We start from the raw sequence: 21,845 nt of genomic DNA, 5'->3' as shown, positions 1-21,845 counted from the left end.
TCTGATCGCTCCCTTTGGGCAGAGCGGTTTCCGAGCCAAGCAGGACATACAAGAGGCCACCGAACCTGGTGCCAGGCCTGGGAGGCTTGCTGCCCAGAGGAGCTGGCGGGAAGGGCCTCACACTCATGGGGCCCAGCGGGGTTGGGGCTGTGAGCCTGGGCCGGAGCTTGTGGAGGCAGATGGGGCCCGGGACCATGTGGAGGGAGCCCTGGGGGTCAGCACCATTCCCGCAGAGAGCCGGGGGCTGGCAGCCTGGCGGGGAGGGCGTATCGGGACCCTGGGCAGTCAGGAGGCCACCTGCCCGCAGGCCCTAAGCTCTGGGGATGCCCTGCAGGATGTGCGGCTGCTGGCTGCAGGCAAGGCACCCCAGCGGGCGGCCGAGGTGGAGCGTGACCTGGACAAGGCCGACGGCATGATCCGCCTGCTGTTCAACGACGTGCAGACGCTTAAGGATGGGCGGCACCCGCAGGGGGAGCAGATGTACCGCAGGTGGGCCGCGGCCCTCGCCGGGATGGGGGTGTCCCTGATGCTCTGGCGGCTGGCTCATCCCTCCGCGCCCCCTCTGCTGCCAGGGTATACCGCCTGCACGAGCGCCTGGTGGCCATCCGGACTGAGTACAACCTCCGGCTGAAGGCGGGTGTAGCGGCACCCGTGACCCCGGTGTCGGTGCAGACCATGCAGAGGCGCCCCGAGCTGGAGGACGTCACGCTGCGCTACTTGCAGGACCTACTGGCCTGGGTGGAGGAGAACCAGCGGCGGGTGGACAGTGCGGAGTGGGGCGGGGACCTGCCCAGTGTGGAGGCCCAGCTGGGCAGCCACCGTGGCCTGCACCAGTCTGTCGAGGAGTTCCGCGCCAAGATTGAGCGGGCGCGAGCGGACGAGGTGCGCGGGCACCTGGAGGCGGGCATTTGGGCTGGGGGTGCGGGTCCTGGCCGCGGTAAGTGTCACCACTTCTGTCTCCTGCAGGGCCAGCTCGCCCCGGCCCCCCGCGGCGCCTACAGAGACTGCCTGGGCCGGCTGGACCTGCAGTACGCCAAGCTCCTGGTGAGTGCCGGCTGCGGCTGGGGACGGGGACGGTGGGGACCGGACGGTGGGACCGGCTGACGGGCTTCCGCCGCCCTGCAGAACTCCTCCAAGGCCCGTCTCCGCTGGCTGGAGAGCCTGCATGGCTTTGTGGCGGCGGCCACCAAGGAGCTGATGTGGCTCAGTGAGAAGGAGGAGGAGGAGGTGGGCTTCGACTGGGGGGAGCACAACTCCAACATGGCCGCCAAGAAGGAGAGCTACTCGGTGAGGCCGCCTTCTGGAATCTTCCAGGACCGTCCTGCCCCTGTGGGGTCCCCGGGTGCTGGCTGGTGGGGGGACGCTTATGGGAGACTGGTGGATCCTGGCGTGGGCCCGACACCATTCCTGAGCCCTCTGCCTCCATGTCAGGCCCTGATGCGTGAGCTGGAGCTTCGGGAGAAGAAAATCAAGGAGATTCAGAGCACCGGGGACCGGCTGCTGCGGGAGGGGCACCCTGCTCGGCTCACAGTGGAGGTGGGGTGGGCCAGGGCCCCTCGTGGGCATGGGGTGGGGCGGGCAGCCCGTGGGGGACGGCCGCGGCCGGGCGGGAGCCTAAGGGGGCATGGGCGTGTGCAGTCCTTCCAGGCGGCCCTGCAGACCCAGTGGAGCTGGATGCTGCAGCTGTGTTGCTGCATCGAGACGCACCTGAAGGAGAACACGGCCTACTTCCAGGTGAGAACGGGCTCCTCCTGGGTCAGCTGCCGCGTCCCCGAGGGGCCCCAGACCGCGGCAGTGGGTGCAGGGCCCTCCCCCGTGTCTGTTTGCAGGGGGTGAAGCAGGGTTGGCGCGGTCCTGCGGGGCTCGCATCAGAACCCTCTGCAGCCGGGGGCCCCTGAGCCCCGTGTGACCCTCTTTTCTTCCCAGTTCTTCTCAGACGTGCGGGAGACCGAGGAGCAGCTCCGGAAGCTGCAGGAGACGCTGCGCAGGAAGTACACCTGTGACCGCACCGTCACTGTCACGCGCCTGGAGGACCTGCTGCAGGATGCCCAGGTGAGGGAGCACAGGTCTCGGCTGGCCTGGGGCTCTGCAGGGACGAGTGGGGCGACAGGGCCCGGAGCCGTGAGGGCAGGTGGCCGTCCCCTTCCGGGATGCAACGGCCTGGCGGAGGCAGCTGTGGCTGTGGGGGGAGTGCGGGGCCCCCCAGGAGCCCGGAGAGGCTGGCTCAGAGTCTGTGCTGCGCGGCTGCTTCGTGAGGGTCCCTGTGGGGGTGGGCGTGCAGCAGTGGGAGGGACCGGGGTGCTGGGGGGGGGGAGGCCAGGGGCGTCGGTCAGCAGCACGGGATGGGGGCGTGGGGGCACTCAGAGGTTAGTGTTGGGTCCTGGAGTGGTGGCGGGGTGGCAGCTAGAGCAACGTGAGCTCCCCGTCACCTGAGCCTTCAGAGTGAGCAGAGACCTGGTCAGCCACCCCGCCGCTGGCATGGTCAGCTGGCAGAGAGGCATCTGGGTCTGGCGCCCATGTGCCCTGGCGCAGGGGCAGGCTTGGTGGGACGGGGGGAAGGACACTGGACAGTCCTGCCGGCTGGGGGCCTCTGGGAGCAGAAGCTGGGGTTCTTCGGGCAGAGGCACAAGAGACCGGGGCGGTTCCAGGGTAGACTGACCACAGCCTCGGACGGTCCTCGGCGGGCTTCGGACCCGTGGAGGAGCGAGATGGGAGGAGTGGATGACCTTCAGTGGGGGGAGGACATCGTGTGGCCAGGCGTGGCTGGGGCTGCTCTCTTGGAGGGCACAGCGTGGGGCCCTAGGGGAGGCGGGTGCAGAGTCCGGGCCGGGAAGAAAGGAGGGTCAGCGGGATGTGTTGGGGGCCGAGCCCTGGGTTGCTGCCCCGGTCTTACCTCCTGGACTGTAGTCTTTGAGCCTTCTCTCCCTGGCAGGATGAGAAGGACCAGCTGAGCGAGTACAGGGCACACCTCTCAGGCCTGGCCAAGCGGGCCAAGGCCATCGTGCAGCTGAGGCCCCGAAACCTCGCGCAGCCCACGCGGGGCCGCGTGCCGCTGCTGGCCGCATGCGACTACAAGCAGGCGGAGGTGAGGGCCAGGCAGAGGGCACCCCGGGCGGGGCCCGGGGGGGGCCACCACGGCCGCTCTGTGACCACTCCGGCTTCCGCAGGTGACCGTGCACAAGGGCGATGAGTGTCAGCTGCTGGGCCCCGCACAGCCGTCCCACTGGAAAGTGCTCAGCAGCTCCGGCAGCGAGGCCGCCGTGCCTTCCGTGTGCTTCCTTGTGCCCCCGCCCAACCAGGAGGCCCAGGAGGCTGTCACCAGGTGGGTCGGCGGGGGGCTGGCAGCTGCCGCGGGTGGCCCTGGGCAGGCGCCCCCACAGCTCTGACCGCGCACTGACCCGCAGGCTGGAGGCCCAGCACCAGGCCCTGGTCACCCTGTGGCACCAGCTGCACGTGGACATGAAGAGTCTGCTGGCGTGGCAGAGCCTCAGCCGCGACCTGCAGCTCATCCGCTCCTGGTCCCTGGTCACGGTAGGAGTCACCCACGGGGCCGGGTGGGGTGGGGGAAGGGAGGGAGGCATCTCGCGGGCCGGGCGCCCCTTGCCCACGCTCAGTCCCCGGTGCCGCCCACAGTTCCGGACGCTGAAGCCGGAGGAGCAGCGGCAAGCCCTGCGCAGCCTGGAGCTGCACTACCAGGCCTTCCTGCGGGACAGTCAGGATGCCGGCAGCTTTGGGCCCGAGGACCGGCTCCAGGCCGAGCGCGACTATGACTCCTGCAGCCGCCATTACCAGCAGCTGGTGCAGAGTGCGGAGCAAGGTAGGCGGCGGCAGAGCTGCGGTGGGGGGCCTGAGTGGTGGGTGCTGTGTGGGGGGTGGGGGGTGGGGGGCTGGGGGGGCAGGCCCACGAGCAGCTGCGTCCCCAGGCGCACAGGAGGAGTCCCGCTGCCAGCGATGCATCTCGGAGCTGAAGGACATCCGGCTGCAGCTGGAGGCCTGCGAGACCCGAACCGTGCACCGCCTGCGGCTGCCGCTTGACGAGGAGCCTGCGCGGGAGTGCGCCCAGCGCATCGCCGAGCAGCAGGCAGGCCCCTGCCCCTCCCACCCTGCCCTCCCCAGCCTCCCCCGGGTGCTGGGTGCGGGGATCCCTAAGTGAGCTAATGCCCTGCTCGGTTTCTCCCCAGAAAGCACAGGCGGAGGTGGAGGGGCTGGGCAAGGGGGTCGCCCGGCTGTCCGCCGAGGCCGAGAAGGTCCTGGCCCTGCCGGAGCCGTCCCCCGCCGCCCCCACTCTGCGCTCGGAGCTGGAGCTCACCCTGGGCAAGCTGGAGCAGGTCCGCAGCCTGTCTGCCATCTACCTGGAGAAGTGAGTCAGCCTGCGGGTGGCAGGGAGCTGCGAGGGTGGGAGGGTTCTGGGCAGAGGGGGGGTCTGAGCACTGTGTGCTGGCGGAGGACAGGCTAGTGGGGGCCAGGAGGAAGGGTCTGCTGAGCATTCGGGGAGAGGCGGGTGTGGACCAGGGTGGTGGGTGTGGATGTGGCCAGAGGGCACAGCCCTGATGTGTCCCAAAGGTGGGGGTTCTTGGTGACCTGACGTGGGAAGGGGGCTCACTGAGGTATGGGACTGCGGGTGTGCAGGCGGGGGAAGACCGAGCAGGAGCGGGGGGAGGAAGGGGAGGTGGCCTGTGACCAGTGAGGTTCAGACAGGGGGCCTCGGCCAGGGTTGGGCACCAGTCTTGGTGCAGGGTGGGGATGAGGAGCTGTAGAGGGCACGCAGGTGGGGCGCAGGGGGGAGTGGGCCTGAGGCTGAGGTCTTTCTGGAGGCTGTAGTCCATCCCCCCGGTCTGCACTCGCTCTTGCGTCTCTGGGGAAACGCAGCCCTTCCAGGCCCCTTCCTCTGCTGGCCCCTTGCGACCCGCTCCCGCGCAGACTTCACATGGCTCTGACCTCTGGGAAGAGTGGCCTGCTGTTCTCTACACTTTCCCTCCGTCTCATCACGGACTGGCTCCCAGGGCCCGTGGTCCTTCTGTAACGTCTGTGTCGTAAATAGCACATCCAAGTGTTACTCATTTTTTCTGCACAAAGGCATCTAGGTCAGAAGCGTCACCATGTGGTACGTGGTGTCACCCCTTACCCAATTTTGGACCTGGAAGGCTGAGAGCTTCTCCCAGGGCCCGGGGCTTTCTCTGGACAGCACAGCTGTCTCCAGGACTCAGTCGGAGCTGGCGTGTCCCTGGGTCCCAGAGCGCCCCAGCCACCCTCTCCCCGAGGCCTCTGTTCCTCTCGTGGACACCTATGACCACAGGAGTCCTGTGGCTCCGCTGTGCGGGGACTGGTGTGAGCCCCGGTGCTGAGCACCCCCTCCCCACAGGCTCAAGACCATCAGTCTGGTGATCCGCAGCACGCAGGGCGCTGAGGAGGTGCTCAGGGCCCACGAGGAGCAGCTCACGGAGGCCCAGGCCGTGCCCGCCACCCTCCCCGAGCTGGAGGCCACCAAGGCTGCGCTGAAGGTGGGGCAGGGGTGGGGCCGGGGCCTGCGGGGAGGCTGGAGTGGGCTGTGCCCTGGGGGCCAGAGGTGGGGCCCCGGGGCTGAGACCACGCCCGCCCCTCTGCAGAAGCTCAGGGGCCAGGCGGAAGCACAGCAGCCGGTGTTCGACGCCCTGAGGGAGGAGCTGCGGGGGGCGCAGGCGGTGGGCGAGCGGCTGCAGCGGCAGCACGGGGAGCGGGACGTGGAGGTGGAGCGCTGGCGCGAGCGGGTCGCACCATTGCTGGAGCGCTGGCAGGCCGTGCTGAGCCAGACCGACGTGCGGCTGCGTGAGCTGGAGCAGCTGGGCCGGCAGCTGCGCTACTACCGTGAGAGCGCGGACCCGCTGGACGCCTGGCTGCGGGATGCCAAGCGGCGGCAGGGGCAGATCCAGGCCGTGCCTCTGGCCGACAGCCAGGCGGTGCGGGAGCAGCTGCGGCAGGAGAAGGTGGGTGTGGGCCCAGCGGGGCTGGGGCGGGGGGCGCGGGGGGCGCCCGCGGCTGCTGACCGCCCTCCCCTCCCAGGCCCTGCTGGAGGAGATCGAGCAGCACGGGGAGAAGGTGGAGGAGTGCCAGCGCCTGGCGAAGCAGTACATCAACGCTATCAAGGTGAGGCTCTGCAGGGGAGGTGCCCCGAGTGCAGGCCACCCTGGCAGAAGCCCAAGGCACGGTCAGGGGCAGCGGGAGGGGAGCGGGAAGCTGGTGGCCGACTCTCGTGTCTTCACAGGACTATGAGCTGCAGCTGGTCACGTACAAGGCACAGCTGGAGCCCGTGGCCTCCCCGGCCAAGAAGCCCAAGGTCCAGTCCGGCTCTGAGAGTGTCATCCAGGAGGTGGGGCCGGGGGTGGGACTGGGTGGGCTGCCTGGGCCCGTGGCCTGGGGGCAGGCCTGACCCTGGCTGGCCCCTCTCCCCCAGTACGTAGACCTGCGCACGAGGTACAGCGAGCTGACCACCCTCACCAGTCAGTACATCAAGTTCATCAGTGAAACTCTGCGCCGCATGGAGGAGGAGGAGGTAGGGCCTGGGGGATGGGAGTGCCGTCCTCCCGCCCCCTCCCCCAGATGCTGCCCTAGAAACCCATGTGAGACCTTGTAGTTCAGCTCTGTCCCCTCCCCTCCTGCCAACCCCCTCCCCTCCCGCCAACACCCTCCCCTGCAGCACGGCCTGCCCCACCTTGGCCTGGCGCTGCGCTGCTCTCCCCACGGTGGCTGGTCCCCCTCCTCTGTTGGCACGCGCCCCCCCACCAGGTGTTCTCCTGGCTCTGTGTGCGTGTGTGTGCGTGTGTGCGCGCGTGTGTGTTCCTCCTCGGGATCCTGTGCGGCCTCTGTGCTCGGCCACTTGCTCTAAGAGCTGGGGAGTGTGACATCATGGGGGCTGGGGAGGGCGGGTCCCAGCGGCTCCCTCTCCTGTTCCTCCTGCTGCCTGGTGGATGCGCCGTCCAGCTGACCCCACCGCCTCTCTGCAGGCCTGCAGTCCCTCGGGACTGCTCTGTGGCACCAGCTGCCCTGCTCCTCCCCGCCCCAAAGGGCTGCAGGAGCCGGCCTGGGTCAGGGACAGGGGCCCTCTGGCCAGAGCCAGGCCAGCTGGTGTTCAGCGGGTCTCGGGCAGGGCCATGTGGTGGGCGCGGCTCGCAGGCCCTGAGAACTTCCTGCTTTGCTCTCTCTCTCTCCCCCTGTCCGTCTGTCTCCATGGCCTGTCTGCGGGAAGAGGGGAGGACACCTGGGCCTCCCTCCCCAGGCTGGTGAGCACGGTGGGGCCAGGCTGCGCTCGCTGCCCTGAGTGCCCTGGGCGGGTGCACGCTGTCTCCTTCCGCCGGGCTGTGACCTCTGTCCTTCCTCGACCCCCCCCCCCCCCCCCCCCGCGCTGTCGGAGTGAACTGTGGTGGTGCCGCGTCCTGTGCTGCGCCCGGCGGTCCTCTGTGTGCTCACCGCTGTCTCTGGTTCTTTCCTCTCTGCCATGGCCGCAGAGGCTGGCGGAGCAGCAGCGGGCAGAGGAGCGGGAGCGGCTGGCGGAGGTGGAGGCCGCGCTGGAGAAGCAGCGGCAGTTGGCCGAGGCCCACGCCCAGGCCAAGGCGCAGGCGGAGCGCGAGGCGCAGGAGCTGCAGCGGCGCATGCTGGAGGAGGTGGCGCGGCGGGAGGAAGCTGCGGTGGACGCACAGCAGCAGAAGCGGAGCATTCAGGAGGAGCTGCAGCACTTACGGGAGAGCTCAGAGGCAGAGATCCAGGCCAAGGCCCGGCAGGTGGAGGCGGCCGAGCGCAGCCGGCTGCGCATCGAGGAGGAGATCCGTGTGGTGCGCCTGCAGCTGGAGACCACCGAGCGCCAGCGCGGCGGGGCTGAGGGCGAGCTGCAGGCCTTGCGCGCGAGGGCGGAGGAGGCGGAGGCGCAGAAGCGGCAGGCGCAGGAGGAGGCGGAGCGCCTGCGGCGGCAGGTGCAGGACGAGAGCCAGCGCAAGCGGCAGGCAGAGGCCGAGCTGGCCCTGCGCGTGAAGGCGGAGGCCGAGGCGGCCCGGGAGAAGCAGCGGGCCGTGCAGGCGCTGGAGGAGCTGCGGCTCCAGGCGGAGGAAGCGGAGCGGCGGCTGCGGCAGGCGGAGGCGGAACGGGCGCGCCAGGTGCAGGTGGCCCTGGAGACGGCGCAGCGCAGCGCAGAGGCAGAGCTGCAGAGCAAGCGGGCCTCCTTCGCCGAGAAGACGGCGCAGCTGGAGCGCACGCTGCAGGAGGAGCATGTGGCCGTGGCGCAGCTGCGGGAGGAGGCGGAGCGGCACGCGCAGCAGCAGGCGGAGGCGGAGCGTGCCCGGGAGGAGGCGGAGCAGGAGCTGGAGCGCTGGCGGCTGAAGGCCAACGAGGCGCTGCGGCTGCGGCTCCAGGCGGAGGAGGTGGCGCAGCAGAAGAGCCTGGCACAGGCCGAGGCGGAGAAGCAGAAGGAGGAGGCGGAGCGTGAGGCCCGGCGCCGCGGCAAGGCGGAGGAGCAGGCGGTGCGGCAGCGGGAGCTGGCGGAGCAGGAGCTGGAGAAGCAGCGGCAGCTGGCGGAGGGCACCGCTCAGCAGCGCCTGGTGGCGGAGCAGGAGCTGATCCGGCTGCGCGCCGAGACGGAGCAGGGGGAGCAGCAGCGGCAGCTGCTGGAGGAGGAGCTGGCGCGGCTGCAGAGCGAGGCGGGCGCGGCAACGCAGAAGCGCCAGGAGCTGGAGGCCGAGCTGGCCAAGGTGCGGGCCGAGATGGAGGTGCTGCTGGCCAGCAAGGCGCGCGCGGAGGAGGAGTCGCGCTCCACCAGCGAGAAGTCCAAGCAGAGGCTGGAGGCCGAGGCCGGCCGGTTCCGCGAGCTGGCCGAGGAGGCCGCCCGCCTGCGCGCCCTGGCGGAGGAGACCAAGCGGCAGCGGCAGCTGGCCGAGGAGGACGCCGCTCGGCAGCGGGCCGAGGCGGAGCGGGTGCTGGCCGAGAAGCTGGCCGCCATCAGCGAGGCCACGCGGCTCAAGACCGAGGCGGAGATTGCGCTCAAGGAGAAGGAGGCAGAGAACGAGCGTCTGCGGCGGCTGGCGGAGGACGAGGCCTTCCAACGGCGGCGGCTGGAGGAGCAGGCGGCCCAGCACAAGGCGGACATCGAGGAGCGGCTGGCGCAGCTGCGGAAGGCGTCAGAGAGCGAGCTGGAGCGGCAGAAGGGGCTGGTGGAGGACACGGTCCGGCAGCGGCGGCAGGTGGAGGAGGAGATCCTGGCCCTCAAGGCGAGCTTCGAGAAGGCGGCCGCCGGGAAGGCGGAGCTGGAGCTGGAGCTGGGCCGCATCCGCAGCCACGCCGAGGACACGCTGCGCAGCAAGGAACAGGCTGAGCTGGAGGCTGCGCGGCAGCGGCAGCTGGCGGCCGAGGAGGAGCAGCGGCGCCGGGAGGCCGAGGAGCGCGTGCAGAAGAGCCTGGCTGCTGAGGAGGAGGCCGCGCGGCAGCGCAAGTCGGCGCTGGAGGAGGTGGAGCGGCTCAAGGCCAAGGTGGAGGAGGCGCGGCGGCTGCGCGAGCGCGCGGAGCAGGAGTCGGCGCGGCAGCTGCAGTTGGCGCGGGAGGCGGCGCAGAAGCGGCTGCAGGCAGAGGAGAAGGCGCACGCGTTCGCGGTGCAGCAGAAGGAGCAGGAGCTGCAGCAGACGCTGCAGCACGAGCAGAGCGAGCTGGAGCGGCTGCGCGCCGAAGCTGAGGCGGCGCGGCGGGCGGCCGAGGAGGCGGAGGAGGCGCGGGAGCGTGCGGAGCGGGAGGCGGCGCAGTCGCGGCGGCAGGTGGAGGAGGCGGAGCGGCTGAAGCAGTCGGCGGAGGAGCAGGCGCAGGCCCGGGCGCGCGCACAGGCCGCCGCGGAGAAGCTGCGCAAGGACGCGGAGCAGGAGGCGGCGCGGCGGGCGCAGGCCGAGCAGGCGGCGCTGAAGCAGAAGCAGGTGGCGGACGCCGAGATGGAGAAGCACAAGCAGTTCGCGGAGCGGACCCTGCGGCAGAAGGCGCAGGTGGAGCAGGAGTTGACGGCGCTGCGGCTGCAGCTGGAGGAGACCGACCACCAGAAGAGCATCCTGGACGAGGAGCTGCAGCGGCTGAAGGCGGAGGTGACGGAGGCCGCCCGCCAGCGCAGCCAGGTGGAGGAGGAGCTCTTCTCCGTGCGCGTGCAGATGGAGGAGCTGGGCAAGCTCAAGGCGCGCATCGAGGCGGAGAACCGCGCACTCATTCTGCGCGACAAGGACAACACGCAGCGCTTCCTGCAGGAGGAGGCCGAGAAGATGAAGCAGGTGGCGGAGGAGGCGGCGCGGCTGAGCGTGGCAGCCCAGGAGGCGGCCCGGCTGCGGCAGCTGGCGGAGGAGGACCTGGCGCAGCAGCGGGCCTTGGCCGAGAAGATGCTCAAGGAGAAGATGCAGGCGGTGCAGGAGGCCACGCGCCTGAAGGCGGAGGCGGAGCTGCTGCAGCAGCAGAAGGAGCTGGCCCAGGAGCAGGCCCGGCAGCTGCAGGAGGACAAGGAGCAGATGGCGCAGCAGCTGGCGCAGGAGACGCAGGGCTTCCAGCGAACCCTGGAGGCTGAGCGGCAGCGGCAGCTGGAGATGAGCGCTGAGGCCGAGCGCCTCAAGATGCGTGTGGCCGAGATGAGCCGGGCCCAGGCCCGCGCCGAGGAGGATGCCCAGCGCTTCCGCAAGCAGGTGGAAGAGATCGGCCAGAAGCTGCACCGCACGGAGCTCGCCACGCAGGAGAAGGTGACGCTGGTGCACACACTGGAGATCCAGAGGCAGCAGAGCGACCAGGACGCGGAGCGCCTCCGGGCCGCCATCGCGGAGCTGGAGCGCGAGAAGGAGAAGCTCAAGGAGGAGGCCGCATTGCTCCAGCACAAGTCCGAGGAGGTACCGACCTGCCCTCCACTCGCAAGTGGGTGGGCCCCGGGGCAGGGGGGCTGCTCTTGGGCGGGCCCCCGGCGTCCCTGACCGTCCCCTCCCCTCCTTCCCAGATGCAGGTGGTGCAGCAGGAGCAGCTGCTGCAGGAGACGCGGGCCCTGCAGGAGAGCTTCCTGTCCGAGAAGGACCGCCTGCTGCAGCGCGAGCGCTTCGTTGAGGAGGAGAAGGCCAAGCTGGAGCGGCTCTTTCAGGACGAGGTGGCCAAGGCGCAGAAGCTGCGTGAGGAGCAACAGCGGCAGCGGCAGCAGATGGAGCAGGAGAAGCAGCAGCTGGTGGCCAGCATGGAGGAGGCCCGGCAGCGGCAGCGCGAGGCCGAGGAGGGTGCGCGGCGGCAGCAGGAGGAGCTCCAGCGGCTGCAGGAGCAGCGGCGGCAGCAGGAGGAGTTGCTGGAGGAGGAGAACCGGCGGCTACGGGAGCGGCTGCAGCGCCTGGAGGAGGAGCACCGCGCCGCGCAGGCGCAGTCCGAGGAGATCGCCGCCGCACAGGCCATGGCCGCCAAAGCCCTGCCCAACGGCCGGGACGCGCCCGACGGCCCGGCTGCAGAGGCCGAGCCGGAGCTCGCGTTTGACGGCCTGCGGCGGAAGGTGCCGGCCCAGCGGCTGCAGGAGGTTGAAGTCCTGAGCTCGGAGGAGCTACAGCGGCTGGCCCAGGGCCACACGACGGTGGCCGAGCTCGCCCAGCGGGAGGACGTGCGCCGCTACCTGCAGGGCCGCAGCGGTGTGGCCGGGCTGCTGCTGAAGCCCACCGACGAGAAGCTGAGCATCTACGCGGCCCTCCAAAGGCAGCTGCTGAGCCCAGGCACGGCACTCATCCTGCTCGAGGCCCAGGCCGCCTCAGGCTTCCTCCTGGACCCCGTGGGCAACCGGCGCTTGACCGTCCAGGAGGCCGTGAAGGAGGGCGTGGTGGGCCCCGAGCTGCACCACCAGCTGCTGTCCGCGGAGCGCGCCGTCACCGGCTACACCGACCCCTACACGGGGGAGCAGATCTCCCTCTTCCAGGCCATGCAGAAGGACCTCATCGTCCGTGACCACGGCCTCCGCCTGCTGGAGGCGCAGATCGCCACGGGCGGCATCATCGACCCCGTGCACAGCCACCGGCTGCCCGTGGACGTGGCCTACCGGCGCGGCTACTTTGACGAGGACATGAACCGCGTCCTGGCGGACCCGAGCGACGACACCAAGGGCTTCTTCGACCCCAACACGCACGAGAACCTCACGTACCTGCAGCTCCTGGAGCGCTGCGTGGAGGACCCCGAGACGGGGCTGCGCCTCCTGCCGCTCACGGATCAGGCTGCCAGGGGTGGTGAGCTGGTCTACACAGACTCCGAGGCCCGGGACGTGTTCGAGAAGGCCACTGTGTCCGCACCCTTCGGTAGGTTCCAAGGCAGGACGGTGACCATCTGGGAGCTCATCAACTCTGAGTACTTCACGGCAGAGCAGCGGCGGGACCTCCTGAGGCAGTTCCGCACGGGCAAGGTCACGGTGGAGAAGATCATCAAGATGGTCATCACAGTGGTGGAGGAGCACGAGCAGAAGGGCCAGCTCTGCTTCGAGGGCCTGCGCGCCCTGGTGCCCGCTGCGGAGCTGCTGGAGAGCGGGGTCATCGACCGTGATCTCCTCCGTCAGCTACAGCGGGGCGAGCGCTCTGTGCGGGAGGTGGCGGACGTGGACGCCGTGCGGCGGGCCTTGCGAGGTGCCAACGTCATAGCAGGGGTGTGGCTGGAGGAGGCGGGCCAGAAGGTGAGCATCTATGAGGCCCTGAAGAAAGACCTCCTGCCTCCAGAGGCGGCTGTGGCTCTCCTGGAGGCCCAGGCCGGCACCGGCCACGTCATTGACCCTGCCACGAGTGCCCGGCTCACTGTGGATGAGGCGGTGCGTGCCGGCCTGGTGGGACCCGAGCTGCATGAGAAGCTGCTGTCCGCCGAGAAGGCCGTCACTGGCTACAAGGACCCCTACTCGGGGCAGAGCGTCTCCCTGTTTCAGGCCCTAAAGAAGGGCCTCATCCCCCGGGAGCAGGGCCTGCGCCTGCTTGATGCCCAGTTGGCTACTGGCGGCATCGTGGACCCAAGCAAGAGCCATCGCGTGCCCGTGGACGTGGCCTGTGCCCGGGGCTACCTGGACGAGGAGACCCGCCGAATCCTGTCGGCACCCGGGAAAGAAGCCAGGACCTACTGCGACCCTACCTCGCAGGAGCCTGTCACCTATGGGCAGCTCCAGCAGCAGTGCCGGCCCGACCAGCTCACGGGGCTGAGCCTGCTGCCGGTTTCGGAGAAGGCCGCCCAGGCCCGGCGCGAGGGGCTCTGCTCCGAGCTGCAGGCCCAGGAGACCTTCCAGAAGACTCCCGTGGAGGTGCCTGTGGGCAGCTTCAAGGGCAGGACGGTGACAGTGTGGGAGCTGCTCAGCTCTGAGTACTTCACGGCAGAGCAGAGACAGGAACTGGTGCGCCAGTTCCGGACGGGCACGGTCACCGTGGAGAAAGTCATCAAGATCCTCATCACCATCGTGGAGGAGGTGGAGACCGTGCGGCGAGAGAGGCTGTCCTTCAGCGGCCTGCGTGCCCCGGTGCCGGCCAGCGAGCTCGTGGCCTCTGGGGTCCTCAGCAGCACCCAGTTTGAGCAGCTCAAGGATGGCAGGACCTCGGTGAAGGACCTGTCGGAATTGAGCTCCGTGCGGACACTGCTGCAGGGCAGCGGGTGCCTGGCCGGCATCTACCTGGAGAGCTCCAAGGAGAAGGTGACCATCTACGAGGCCATGCGGCGAGGCCTGCTCCGGCCCAGCACGGCCACTCTCCTGCTCGAGGCGCAGGCGGCCACCGGCTTCCTGGTGGACCCTGTGCGGAACCAGCGCCTGTACGTCCACGAGGCTGTGAAGGCAGGCGTCGTGGGCCCCGAGCTGCACGAGAAGCTGCTGTCGGCTGAGAAGGCCGTCACCGGCTATAAGGATCCCTACTCGGGCAGCACCATCTCCCTCTTCCAGGCCATGAAGAAGGGCCTGGTCCTCAGGGACCACGGCCTCCGCCTGCTGGAGGCGCAGATCGCCACGGGCGGCATCATCGACCCCGTGCACAGCCACCGGCTGCCCGTGGACGTGGCCTACCGGCGCGGCTACTTTGACGAGGACATGAACCGCGTCCTGGCGGACCCGAGCGACGACACCAAGGGCTTCTTCGACCCCAACACGCACGAGAACCTCACGTACCTGCAGCTGCTAGAGCGCTGCGTGGAGGACCCCGAGACGGGGCTGCGCCTGCTGCCGCTGAGAGACGCTGAGAGGACGGAGGTGGTGGAGACCACGCAGGTGTACACGGAGGAGGAGACGCGCCGGGCATTCGAGGAGACGCAGATCGACATCCCTGGCGGCGGCGGCCGTGGCGGCTCCACGATGTCGCTGTGGGAGGTGATGCAGTCGGACCTGATCCCGGAGGAGCAGCGCGCACGGCTGCTGGCGGACTTCCAGGCCGGTCGCGTGACCAAGGAGCGGGTGATCGTCATCATCGTCGAGATCATCGAGAAGACGGAGATCATCCGCCAACAGAACCTGGCTTCCTACGACTACGTCCGTCGCCGCCTCACGGCCGAGGACCTCCACGAGGCCCGCATCATCTCCCACGAGACCTACGGGCTGCTCCGGGCTGGCGCCAAGAGCCTGCGCCAGGTGCTGGAGGAGGATTCGGCCTCCCGCTACCTGTATGGCACGGGCTGCGTGGCCGGCGTCTACCTGCCGGGCTCCAGGCAGACGCTGTCCGTCTACCAGGCGCTCAAGAAGGGGCTGCTGAGTGCCGAGGTGGCCCGTCTCCTGCTGGAGGCACAGGCGGCCACGGGCTTCCTCCTGGAGCCCGTGAAGGGCGAGCGGCTCACCGTGGATGAAGCCGTGCGCAAGGGCCTGGTGGGCCCCGAGCTGCACGACCGGCTGCTGTCGGCGGAGCGGGCCGCGACCGGCTACCGTGACCCCTACACGGAGCAGACCATCTCGCTCTTCCAGGCCATGAAGAAGGAGCTGATCCCCGCGGAGGAGGCCCTGCGGCTGCTGGACGCCCAGCTGGCCACGGGCGGCATCGTGGACCCGCGCCTGGGCGTCCACCTGCCCCTGGAGGTGGCCTACCAGCGGGGCTACCTCAACAAGGACACGTACGAGCAGCTGTCGGAGCCCAGCGAGGTGCGCAGCTACCTGGACCCGTCCGCGGACGAGCGCCTCAGCTACACGCAGCTGCTGCGCCGCTGTTGCCGCCACGAGAGCAGCGGCCGGCTGCTCCTGCCCCTGGCGGACGCCCGCAAGCTGACTTTCCGCGGCCTGCGCAAGCAGATCACGGTGGAGGAGCTGGTGCGCTCGCAGGTCATGGACGAGGCAACCGCGCTGCGGCTGCGGGAAGGGCTGGCATCCGTGGAGGAGGTCAGCAGGAAGCTGCAGAAGTTCCTCGAGGGCACCAGCTGCATCGCTGGCGTCCTCGTGGACGCCACCAAGGAGCGGCTCTCGGTGTATCAGGCCATGAAGAAGGGCGTCCTCCGGCCCGGCACGGCCTTCGAGCTCCTGGAGGCACAGGCGGCCACCGGCTACGTCATCGACCCCATCAAGGGGCTCAAGCTGACCGTGGAGGAGGCCGTGCGCATGGGCATTGTGGGCCCCGAGTTCAAGGACAAGCTGCTGTCGGCGGAGCGCGCAGTCACCGGCTACAAGGACCCCTACTCCGGGAAGCTCATCTCCTTGTTCCAGGCCATGAAGAAGGGTCTGATCCTGAAGGACCACGGCATCCGCCTGCTGGAGGCGCAGATCGCCACGGGCGGCATCATCGACCCCGAGGAGAGCCACCGGCTGCCCGTGGACGTGGCCTACCAGCGCGGCCTCTTCGATGAGGAGATGAACGAGATCCTGACGGACCCGAGCGACGACACCAAGGGCTTCTTCGACCCCAACACGGAGGAGAACCTCACGTACCTGCAGCTCATGGAGCGCTGCGTGGAGGACCCCGGCACGGGACTGCGCCTGCTGCCGCTGAAGGAGAAGAAGAGGGAGCGGAAGACGTCCTCCAAGTCCTCCGTGCGTAAGCGCCGCGTGGTCATCGTGGACCCGGAGACGGGCAAGGAGATGTCCGTGTACGAGGCCTACCGCAAGGGGCTCATCGACCACCAGACGTACCTGGAGTTGTCCGAGCAGGAGTGCGAGTGGGAGGAGATCACCATCTCCTCCTCGGACGGCGTGGTCAAGTCCATGATCATCGACCGCCGCTCCGGCCGCCAGTATGACATCGATGAGGCCATCGCCAGGAACCTGATCGACCGCTCGGCGCTGGACCAGTACCGTGCCGGCACGCTCTCTATCACGGAGTTCGCGGACATGCTCTCGGGCAACGCCAGCGGCTTCCGCTCCCGCTCTTCCTCCGTGGGGTCGTCCTCCTCCTACCCCGCCAGCCCCGCCCCCTCCAGGACCCAGGTGACCTCCTGGTCGGACCCCACGGAGGAAACGGGCCCTGTGGCCGGCATCCTGGACACGGAGACGCTGGAGAAGGTGTCCATCACGGAGGCCATGCACCGCGGCCTTGTGGACAACATCACGGGCCAGCGGCTGCTGGAGGCCCAGGCCTGCACGGGCGGCATCCTCGACCCCAGCACTGGCGAGCGCTTCCCCGTCACGGATGCCGTCAACAAGGGCCTGGTGGACAAGATCATGGTGGACCGCATCAACCTGGCGCAGAAGGCCTTCTGTGGCTTCGAGGACCCGCGTACCAAGACCAAGATGTCGGCCGCGCAGGCCCTGAAGAAGGGCTGGCTGTACTACGAGGCGGGCCAGCGGTTCCTGGAAGTGCAGTACCTGACCGGCGGCCTGATCGAGCCCGATGCCCCAGGCCGCGTGCCCCTGGACGAAGCCCTGCAGCGCGGCATGGTGGACGCCCGCACCGCCCAGAAGCTGCGGGACGTCGGCGCCTACTCCAAGTACCTCACCTGCCCCAAGACCAAGCTGAAGATCTCGTACAAGGACGCGCTGGACCGCAGCATGGTGGAGGAGGGCACGGGGCTGCGGCTGCTAGAGGCCGCCGCCCAGTCCAGCAAGGGCTACTACAGCCCGTACAGCGTCAGCGGCTCAGGCTCCACGGCCGGCTCCCGCTCCGGCTCGCGCACCGGCTCCCGGGCCGGCTCCCGCCGAGGCAGCTTCGACGCCACCGGCTCCGGCTTCTCCATGACCTTCTCTTCGTCCTCCTACTCGTCCTCAGGCTACGGCCGCCGCTACGCCTCCGGGCCTGCACCCTCCCTGGGGGGCCCCGAGTCCGCAGCGGCCTGACCGGCTGCCCGCACCCTGCCCCCCGCTCTGCATGTGGCCAGGTTCCCCGCCCAGGTGCTGGGTCTTGCGTGTCTAAAGGTGTCTTCCTCCCAACCGGTGCCTCAACTTTAACCAAAAAGAACCAATGAGACTAATACGTTAGTATCTGTTTCCTGTCCAGACCGCCTGTGTCTGGGGGAAGGGGCCAGCCGGGCCCCTCAGACCCCCTCATGCCGCAGGCCTCCCTGCTCCTGTCTACCTGCCACTCGCCACAGCCAGGTGCCTTGGAGGGTCCCGAGCCAGGCCCCCAGCCCAGCCCTTCTGGGTCTCCAGGGAGGGTGTTGTCTGGGCCTGGTTTTGCCAGCCCTGCTCGCCGGGCTCCCTGACACCAAACACCAGTCCTAGCTGCTCGGGGAGGCGGGGGGCGGCCCCCGTCACCAGCAGAGCCCTCACGACCAGCTTTCTCTCCTGTTTCCGGGACTGACCTCTGTGCTCAGCGGGCCCTGCCGGGGCGGGCAGGTGGTCCTGGGTCGGCCGTCTCTTCCAGCCTGCCCAGAGAAGCCCCTTCACCACGGGAAGAGGAGGGTCCGGTGTACAGAGCCAGCTGGCCCCTGGCAAGCTGCGGACCCTGCCCTCTCCACCCCCACTGACACTGTCCCCAGACCCCAGGCCTCTGGCTTCTGCCTTCCAGCCTCAGCCCCCTAGTAAGTGCCTTCAGTGCCCTTCCTCCCACCCCAGGCCCCGGGGCCCCAGATCTGGGGTGGGAGGGAGACCCTCTGGGGAGATTCCCCACGGCCCAGCTCTCCGGCGCGCCAGCCCGGGGCCAGGCTGGGTATGGCTGGGGCTCCTGTGGGCTCTGCCCCCCTGCGGCCCCGCCCCGGGTGCTTCCTGCCTGTCTCCGGGGAGACCGCTGCCCGGCCCAGGGCCACCTTGGTGGCTTCCATCCCCCTCCCTGCCCCGCCTCCACCCTCTGACGAAGCTTTGCATGTCCCACTAACCCAGGCGGGCGGTGTGTGAGGTAGTGGGTTTCCAGCCGCCTCCATGAGGGCAGAGCACTAACCTGACCATGGGTGGGCCTGCACTGCCCACCCCAATAAAAGCAATTCCAACCTTCCCATGGGTCCTGTCTTGCTTTTTTATTCTGGGGTCGGGTGGGGGCCACTGCCTCAGGCTCGGTGTTTGGCCGGAGGCGGAGCAGCAGGGCCTCCGAGAAGACACTGGTCTGTGGCCCCGTGTCTCAGAGCAGAGAAAGCTGACTGAGCAGCAGCCAGGCGGAGGCCCACCCCGCGGAGGTCTGCTCCAGGACGGCCTCGGCCCCTGCCGCTGGTCTGGCCGCCGCCTGTCCTGCCGGGCCCCCGGGGCTCCGTTCACGCCTGGTACCACCGAGGCCGGGGCTCCCTGCTCTCCTGTCGCCTGCCGTTGGCTGTGCCCCTGCAGCCCATCGTCGGGCCGGAGTGGTGTGCCCGTTCGTGAAGGGTGGCGCTCCGGAGGCGGACACGGTTGTGAGCCTTGGCAGCTGGCCTCTCCCTCCAAGTCCGCACAGGCCCCTCACGCCCACCAGAGCCCAGCTTCCCGGATTGTCTCCTGGAAAGCCTCCAGGGGCAGGGTGAGCAGGGCCAAGCATGGTCCCACCCAGCCTCTGGTGACCAGAGCTCATCTGCCTGTTTTGCCCAGAGCAGGGACAGCGGACCGAGACCCTTGTCCTAGGGGGTCTGAATCCCGGTGACCAGGTCCTTGTCAGGCTCTGCTCTCCCAGTTAGAGCCAGGCGTCCTGCTCACAGAGGGTCCAGTGTGTCCACAGAGCCACGGGCAGACCCTCATCGGTCCGGGAACGTACAGCTGGAACAGACACACTTAACTACGGGCGGGATCCTCATTGTGGCTCCTCGGGCTACAGAACACAGACTTCCTGTAGCAGGTAAGACCGGTGGGAGCCCCAAATATCCCTCCCCACACCCCGGTGTAATAAATCACACACCGCATCCAGGCTCGCACGGCAGAGGTGAGCAGGGGTGAGGCTGTTTCCTACAGCAGGTGAACGTGGCCTCTGGGAAGTGCTCTGTGATGCTTGGCTTGGCAAAGCTTTCTGTGCCACACTGGGATGAGTGAGAGGGAGCCCGTGTGAGTGCGACCAGACTCGGACTCCCTTCGTTTCTGACCCCCGAGTTCCCTGCTCTCCGGGGTCTGTGCTGGTGCGTGGTGGCCCCTGGGGTCCACCAGCCCTGATTCCGACCTGGTGGCCCCAGCTCCCTCGGGCTCGCTTGCCCAGAGTGGTGGCTGGGGAGCTTTACCAAAGGCCTTGGAGTCCTGCTGCCTCCACAAGAGTGTCTTGGGGAGACCGAGGATGTCTTCCGATTCATGGGTTCTGGGTCCGAGAACTGGCTCAGGTAGGGAAGCAGGTCAAGCGATCCCATTTCCCACTGGGGCAGCGGACGTCAACCACGTTGTTTACCTTAGGTCCCGGTTCTCTGTAAGCTAGTGTACCTCACAGCGTGACCTCTGAGCACACCGGCATGGTCCCGGGGCCTGCGGGCGGGGGTGGGGGTGGGGTGCGGTGAGCTACACGTCCTCGGCCCCACCCTGGACCCACCGAAACCGAAATTCCAGGCCTGTCCTAGCCCCACCTGTGACCGCGTGCCCAAGTGTGGGAGCCGCTACTGTCTGCCACCCCCTTGCCGGACACCCAGGTCTCACAACACCATATTGGGGGGTTGCCTGCGCCGACTCTGTGGGTCAGGCCCGCCGGACCACTTCGACCGTGCTGTGGGCCCTGGTCAGCCGCGGCCGCTGGAACGGGCACTATGGCCCAGTAGCCCCCAGCACGTGCTTCCTCCCAGCTTGGGGGACCGCGAGTCTGACCACACTGTTGTCAGGGCTCTGGAAGCTGGTAAGTCTTCACTGCTAGGGACAGCGACCAGAGTGCCTGGGACACGTGGGTGTCGTGGTTCAGGGACCAAGAAGCGGAGCCCCTGAGTCCTGGGGTCAAGCACCTGTGGGGACCTTGTCCACGGAAGGCAGAGGGCCTGGCATGGGAGATGGGAGGCCTGCGGCAGAGGGGGCTTCGTAGGCCCACCGAGCACAAGCCCTTCTGGTGAGGTTCTCAGGGACAGTGCCAGCTCGTGTGTGTGGGCCTTGGTGGCACGTGGCATGTCCCACTGGTTCGTAGGCAGGCAGGACTCAGGTGTCCTATCTCCTGAACACTCACCCCTTCCTGTTTGCCCTCCAGGGTCCAGAGACAGCGCTGTTCCCAGGCTCCTCCTCCCCAGGCTCAGCACACACGAGCTGTCGCTGTTTTCAGGGCCTCTGCTAATTCCAGCCGAGCCCTGGATTCAGCCCCTGCCATATCTTCCCCACGTCCCTGTCCCTGTCCTGCAGCTGGCTGCCCTACGAGCCCTGGACGTGGGGGGGGCGGGAGGGGTAAGGCGCCAGCTTTCCTTCATCTCCTGCAACTAACTGTGGCTGCCCGGGGCAGAGCCCAGGAGTGCCCTGGAGGAGGCCTGACCTCCACCAAGCCTCTCCTCCAGGCTCTAGGCCCCAGGGGCATCTCAGCTCCTGTCTCAACAGGATGTTGGGGGCATCTGTTCCCAAAGAGCCAACACTAAACGAGACAGTGTCCCCCACACGGGCAGAGCTGTAGGCCACACTGGACACCCCATGCCCCAAACGGCAGCAGCTTCCCCAAAGCCAGTCCCCCAAAAGGACGGGACTTCTGTGATCTGCCAAAAAGGGTCTCTGGTCTGCTCTCAGAGCGTGAGACTTTACGACATTGGAAATTGGAAGACGGGACAAGCTGAGTATCAGTGAGGGAAACAGCCGCTTCAGTCTGCAAGTTAAAAAAGAAACAAGATGCTTGTCCTCGGAGGATCCTGGGGGAACTAACTTATTATATGTATTTTAAAATCGGTACCTAACGCAAGAGGATCCCGCGTTGGAAGACGGCCATGTGCGAGGCACCAGGAACCCCTCCGCTAAAACAGCCTGTGCTGTGGCCTCCGTCGGATTGAACCACTCATGGAAACCCGGAGTCTGTGGAAGGTTTGTAACTTGCCGGGAAGGACTCGGGTGGTTCGATGTGGTTCATTGCACTCAGCGCAAGCTCTTGGCGCAGCAGCAGCTTCCCATCCCCGCCTGTCCCGTGGCGGGGCCGCGGCACGGGTGCTCCTGGCGCATCGCGCACAGCTTGCGGGATCCAGATGCACAGCGGGCCCTGGCTCCAAGTATGGAGACGTGCGTGGGGACCCCCGAGTGCCCCTTCTGAGCACACAGGAGCCCACGTGGCTGGGGGGCGGGCTAGTTCTATGCCTCCCACACGGATGCGAGGCCCTCTGGCTGAAGTGACTTCCAGGGTATTTTAAGGGCCCCTGGTGGCTCGGTCAGTCCAGCATCTGACTCTTGGACTTGGCTTGGGTGGTGAACTCGGGGTTGTGAGGTCGCTTCCTGCGTCCGTCTCTGTGCTCAGCAGGAAGTCTGCTTGAGATTCCCTCTTTCCCTCTGTCCCTCTCCCCACCCCCTAACACAAATAAATGACTCTTAAGAATAAAATAAAGGGCTAGCACCCTTTCCTCTGACTTTATTTTCCTCTTTTCTCCCCTTTGGGACCCAAAGATTATAGACTAAGATACTCAAACGCAACCGCATATAAAAGAAAAATTAGAAAGTGACCATGCAGGTCACCTGGGTG

The 21,845-nt window shown here is 68.2% G+C and overlaps 1 protein-coding gene across 24 annotated transcripts in view; it reads left to right on the top strand.

Moving 5' to 3' along the window:
* The window catches only part of LOC116861563 (plectin), a 52,260-nt gene extending 34,068 nt beyond the window's left edge, over positions 1-18,192 (top strand). For all 24 annotated transcript variants that reach the window (XM_032848218.1, XM_032848220.1, XM_032848219.1 and 21 more), the window contains 20 exons: positions 335-489; positions 573-882; positions 967-1,044; positions 1,126-1,287; positions 1,432-1,536; positions 1,639-1,734; positions 1,927-2,052; positions 2,933-3,085; positions 3,168-3,322; positions 3,405-3,531; positions 3,634-3,817; positions 3,924-4,081; positions 4,182-4,360; positions 5,363-5,501; positions 5,607-5,963; positions 6,040-6,123; positions 6,242-6,346; positions 6,431-6,529; positions 7,482-10,862; positions 10,967-18,192. In XM_032848218.1, coding sequence (XP_032704109.1) covers positions 335-489; positions 573-882; positions 967-1,044; positions 1,126-1,287; positions 1,432-1,536; positions 1,639-1,734; positions 1,927-2,052; positions 2,933-3,085; positions 3,168-3,322; positions 3,405-3,531; positions 3,634-3,817; positions 3,924-4,081; positions 4,182-4,360; positions 5,363-5,501; positions 5,607-5,963; positions 6,040-6,123; positions 6,242-6,346; positions 6,431-6,529; positions 7,482-10,862; positions 10,967-17,185 — 12,372 coding nt within the window. In that variant the 3' untranslated portion in view covers positions 17,186-18,192. The remainder of the gene's footprint in view (positions 1-334; positions 490-572; positions 883-966; positions 1,045-1,125; positions 1,288-1,431; positions 1,537-1,638; positions 1,735-1,926; positions 2,053-2,932; positions 3,086-3,167; positions 3,323-3,404; positions 3,532-3,633; positions 3,818-3,923; positions 4,082-4,181; positions 4,361-5,362; positions 5,502-5,606; positions 5,964-6,039; positions 6,124-6,241; positions 6,347-6,430; positions 6,530-7,481; positions 10,863-10,966) is intronic.
* Positions 18,193-21,845: the final 3,653 nt, after the last annotated feature.

This window comes from Lontra canadensis, unplaced genomic scaffold, assembly GCF_010015895.1.
Source record: "Lontra canadensis isolate GAN:19392208 unplaced genomic scaffold, GSC_riverotter_1.0 scaffold201, whole genome shotgun sequence".
In the NCBI taxonomy this organism is placed as follows: Eukaryota; Metazoa; Chordata; class Mammalia; order Carnivora; family Mustelidae; genus Lontra; species Lontra canadensis.
Note: the sequence above shows the minus strand (reverse complement) of the source record. Positions and strands in the feature narration are given on the sequence as shown.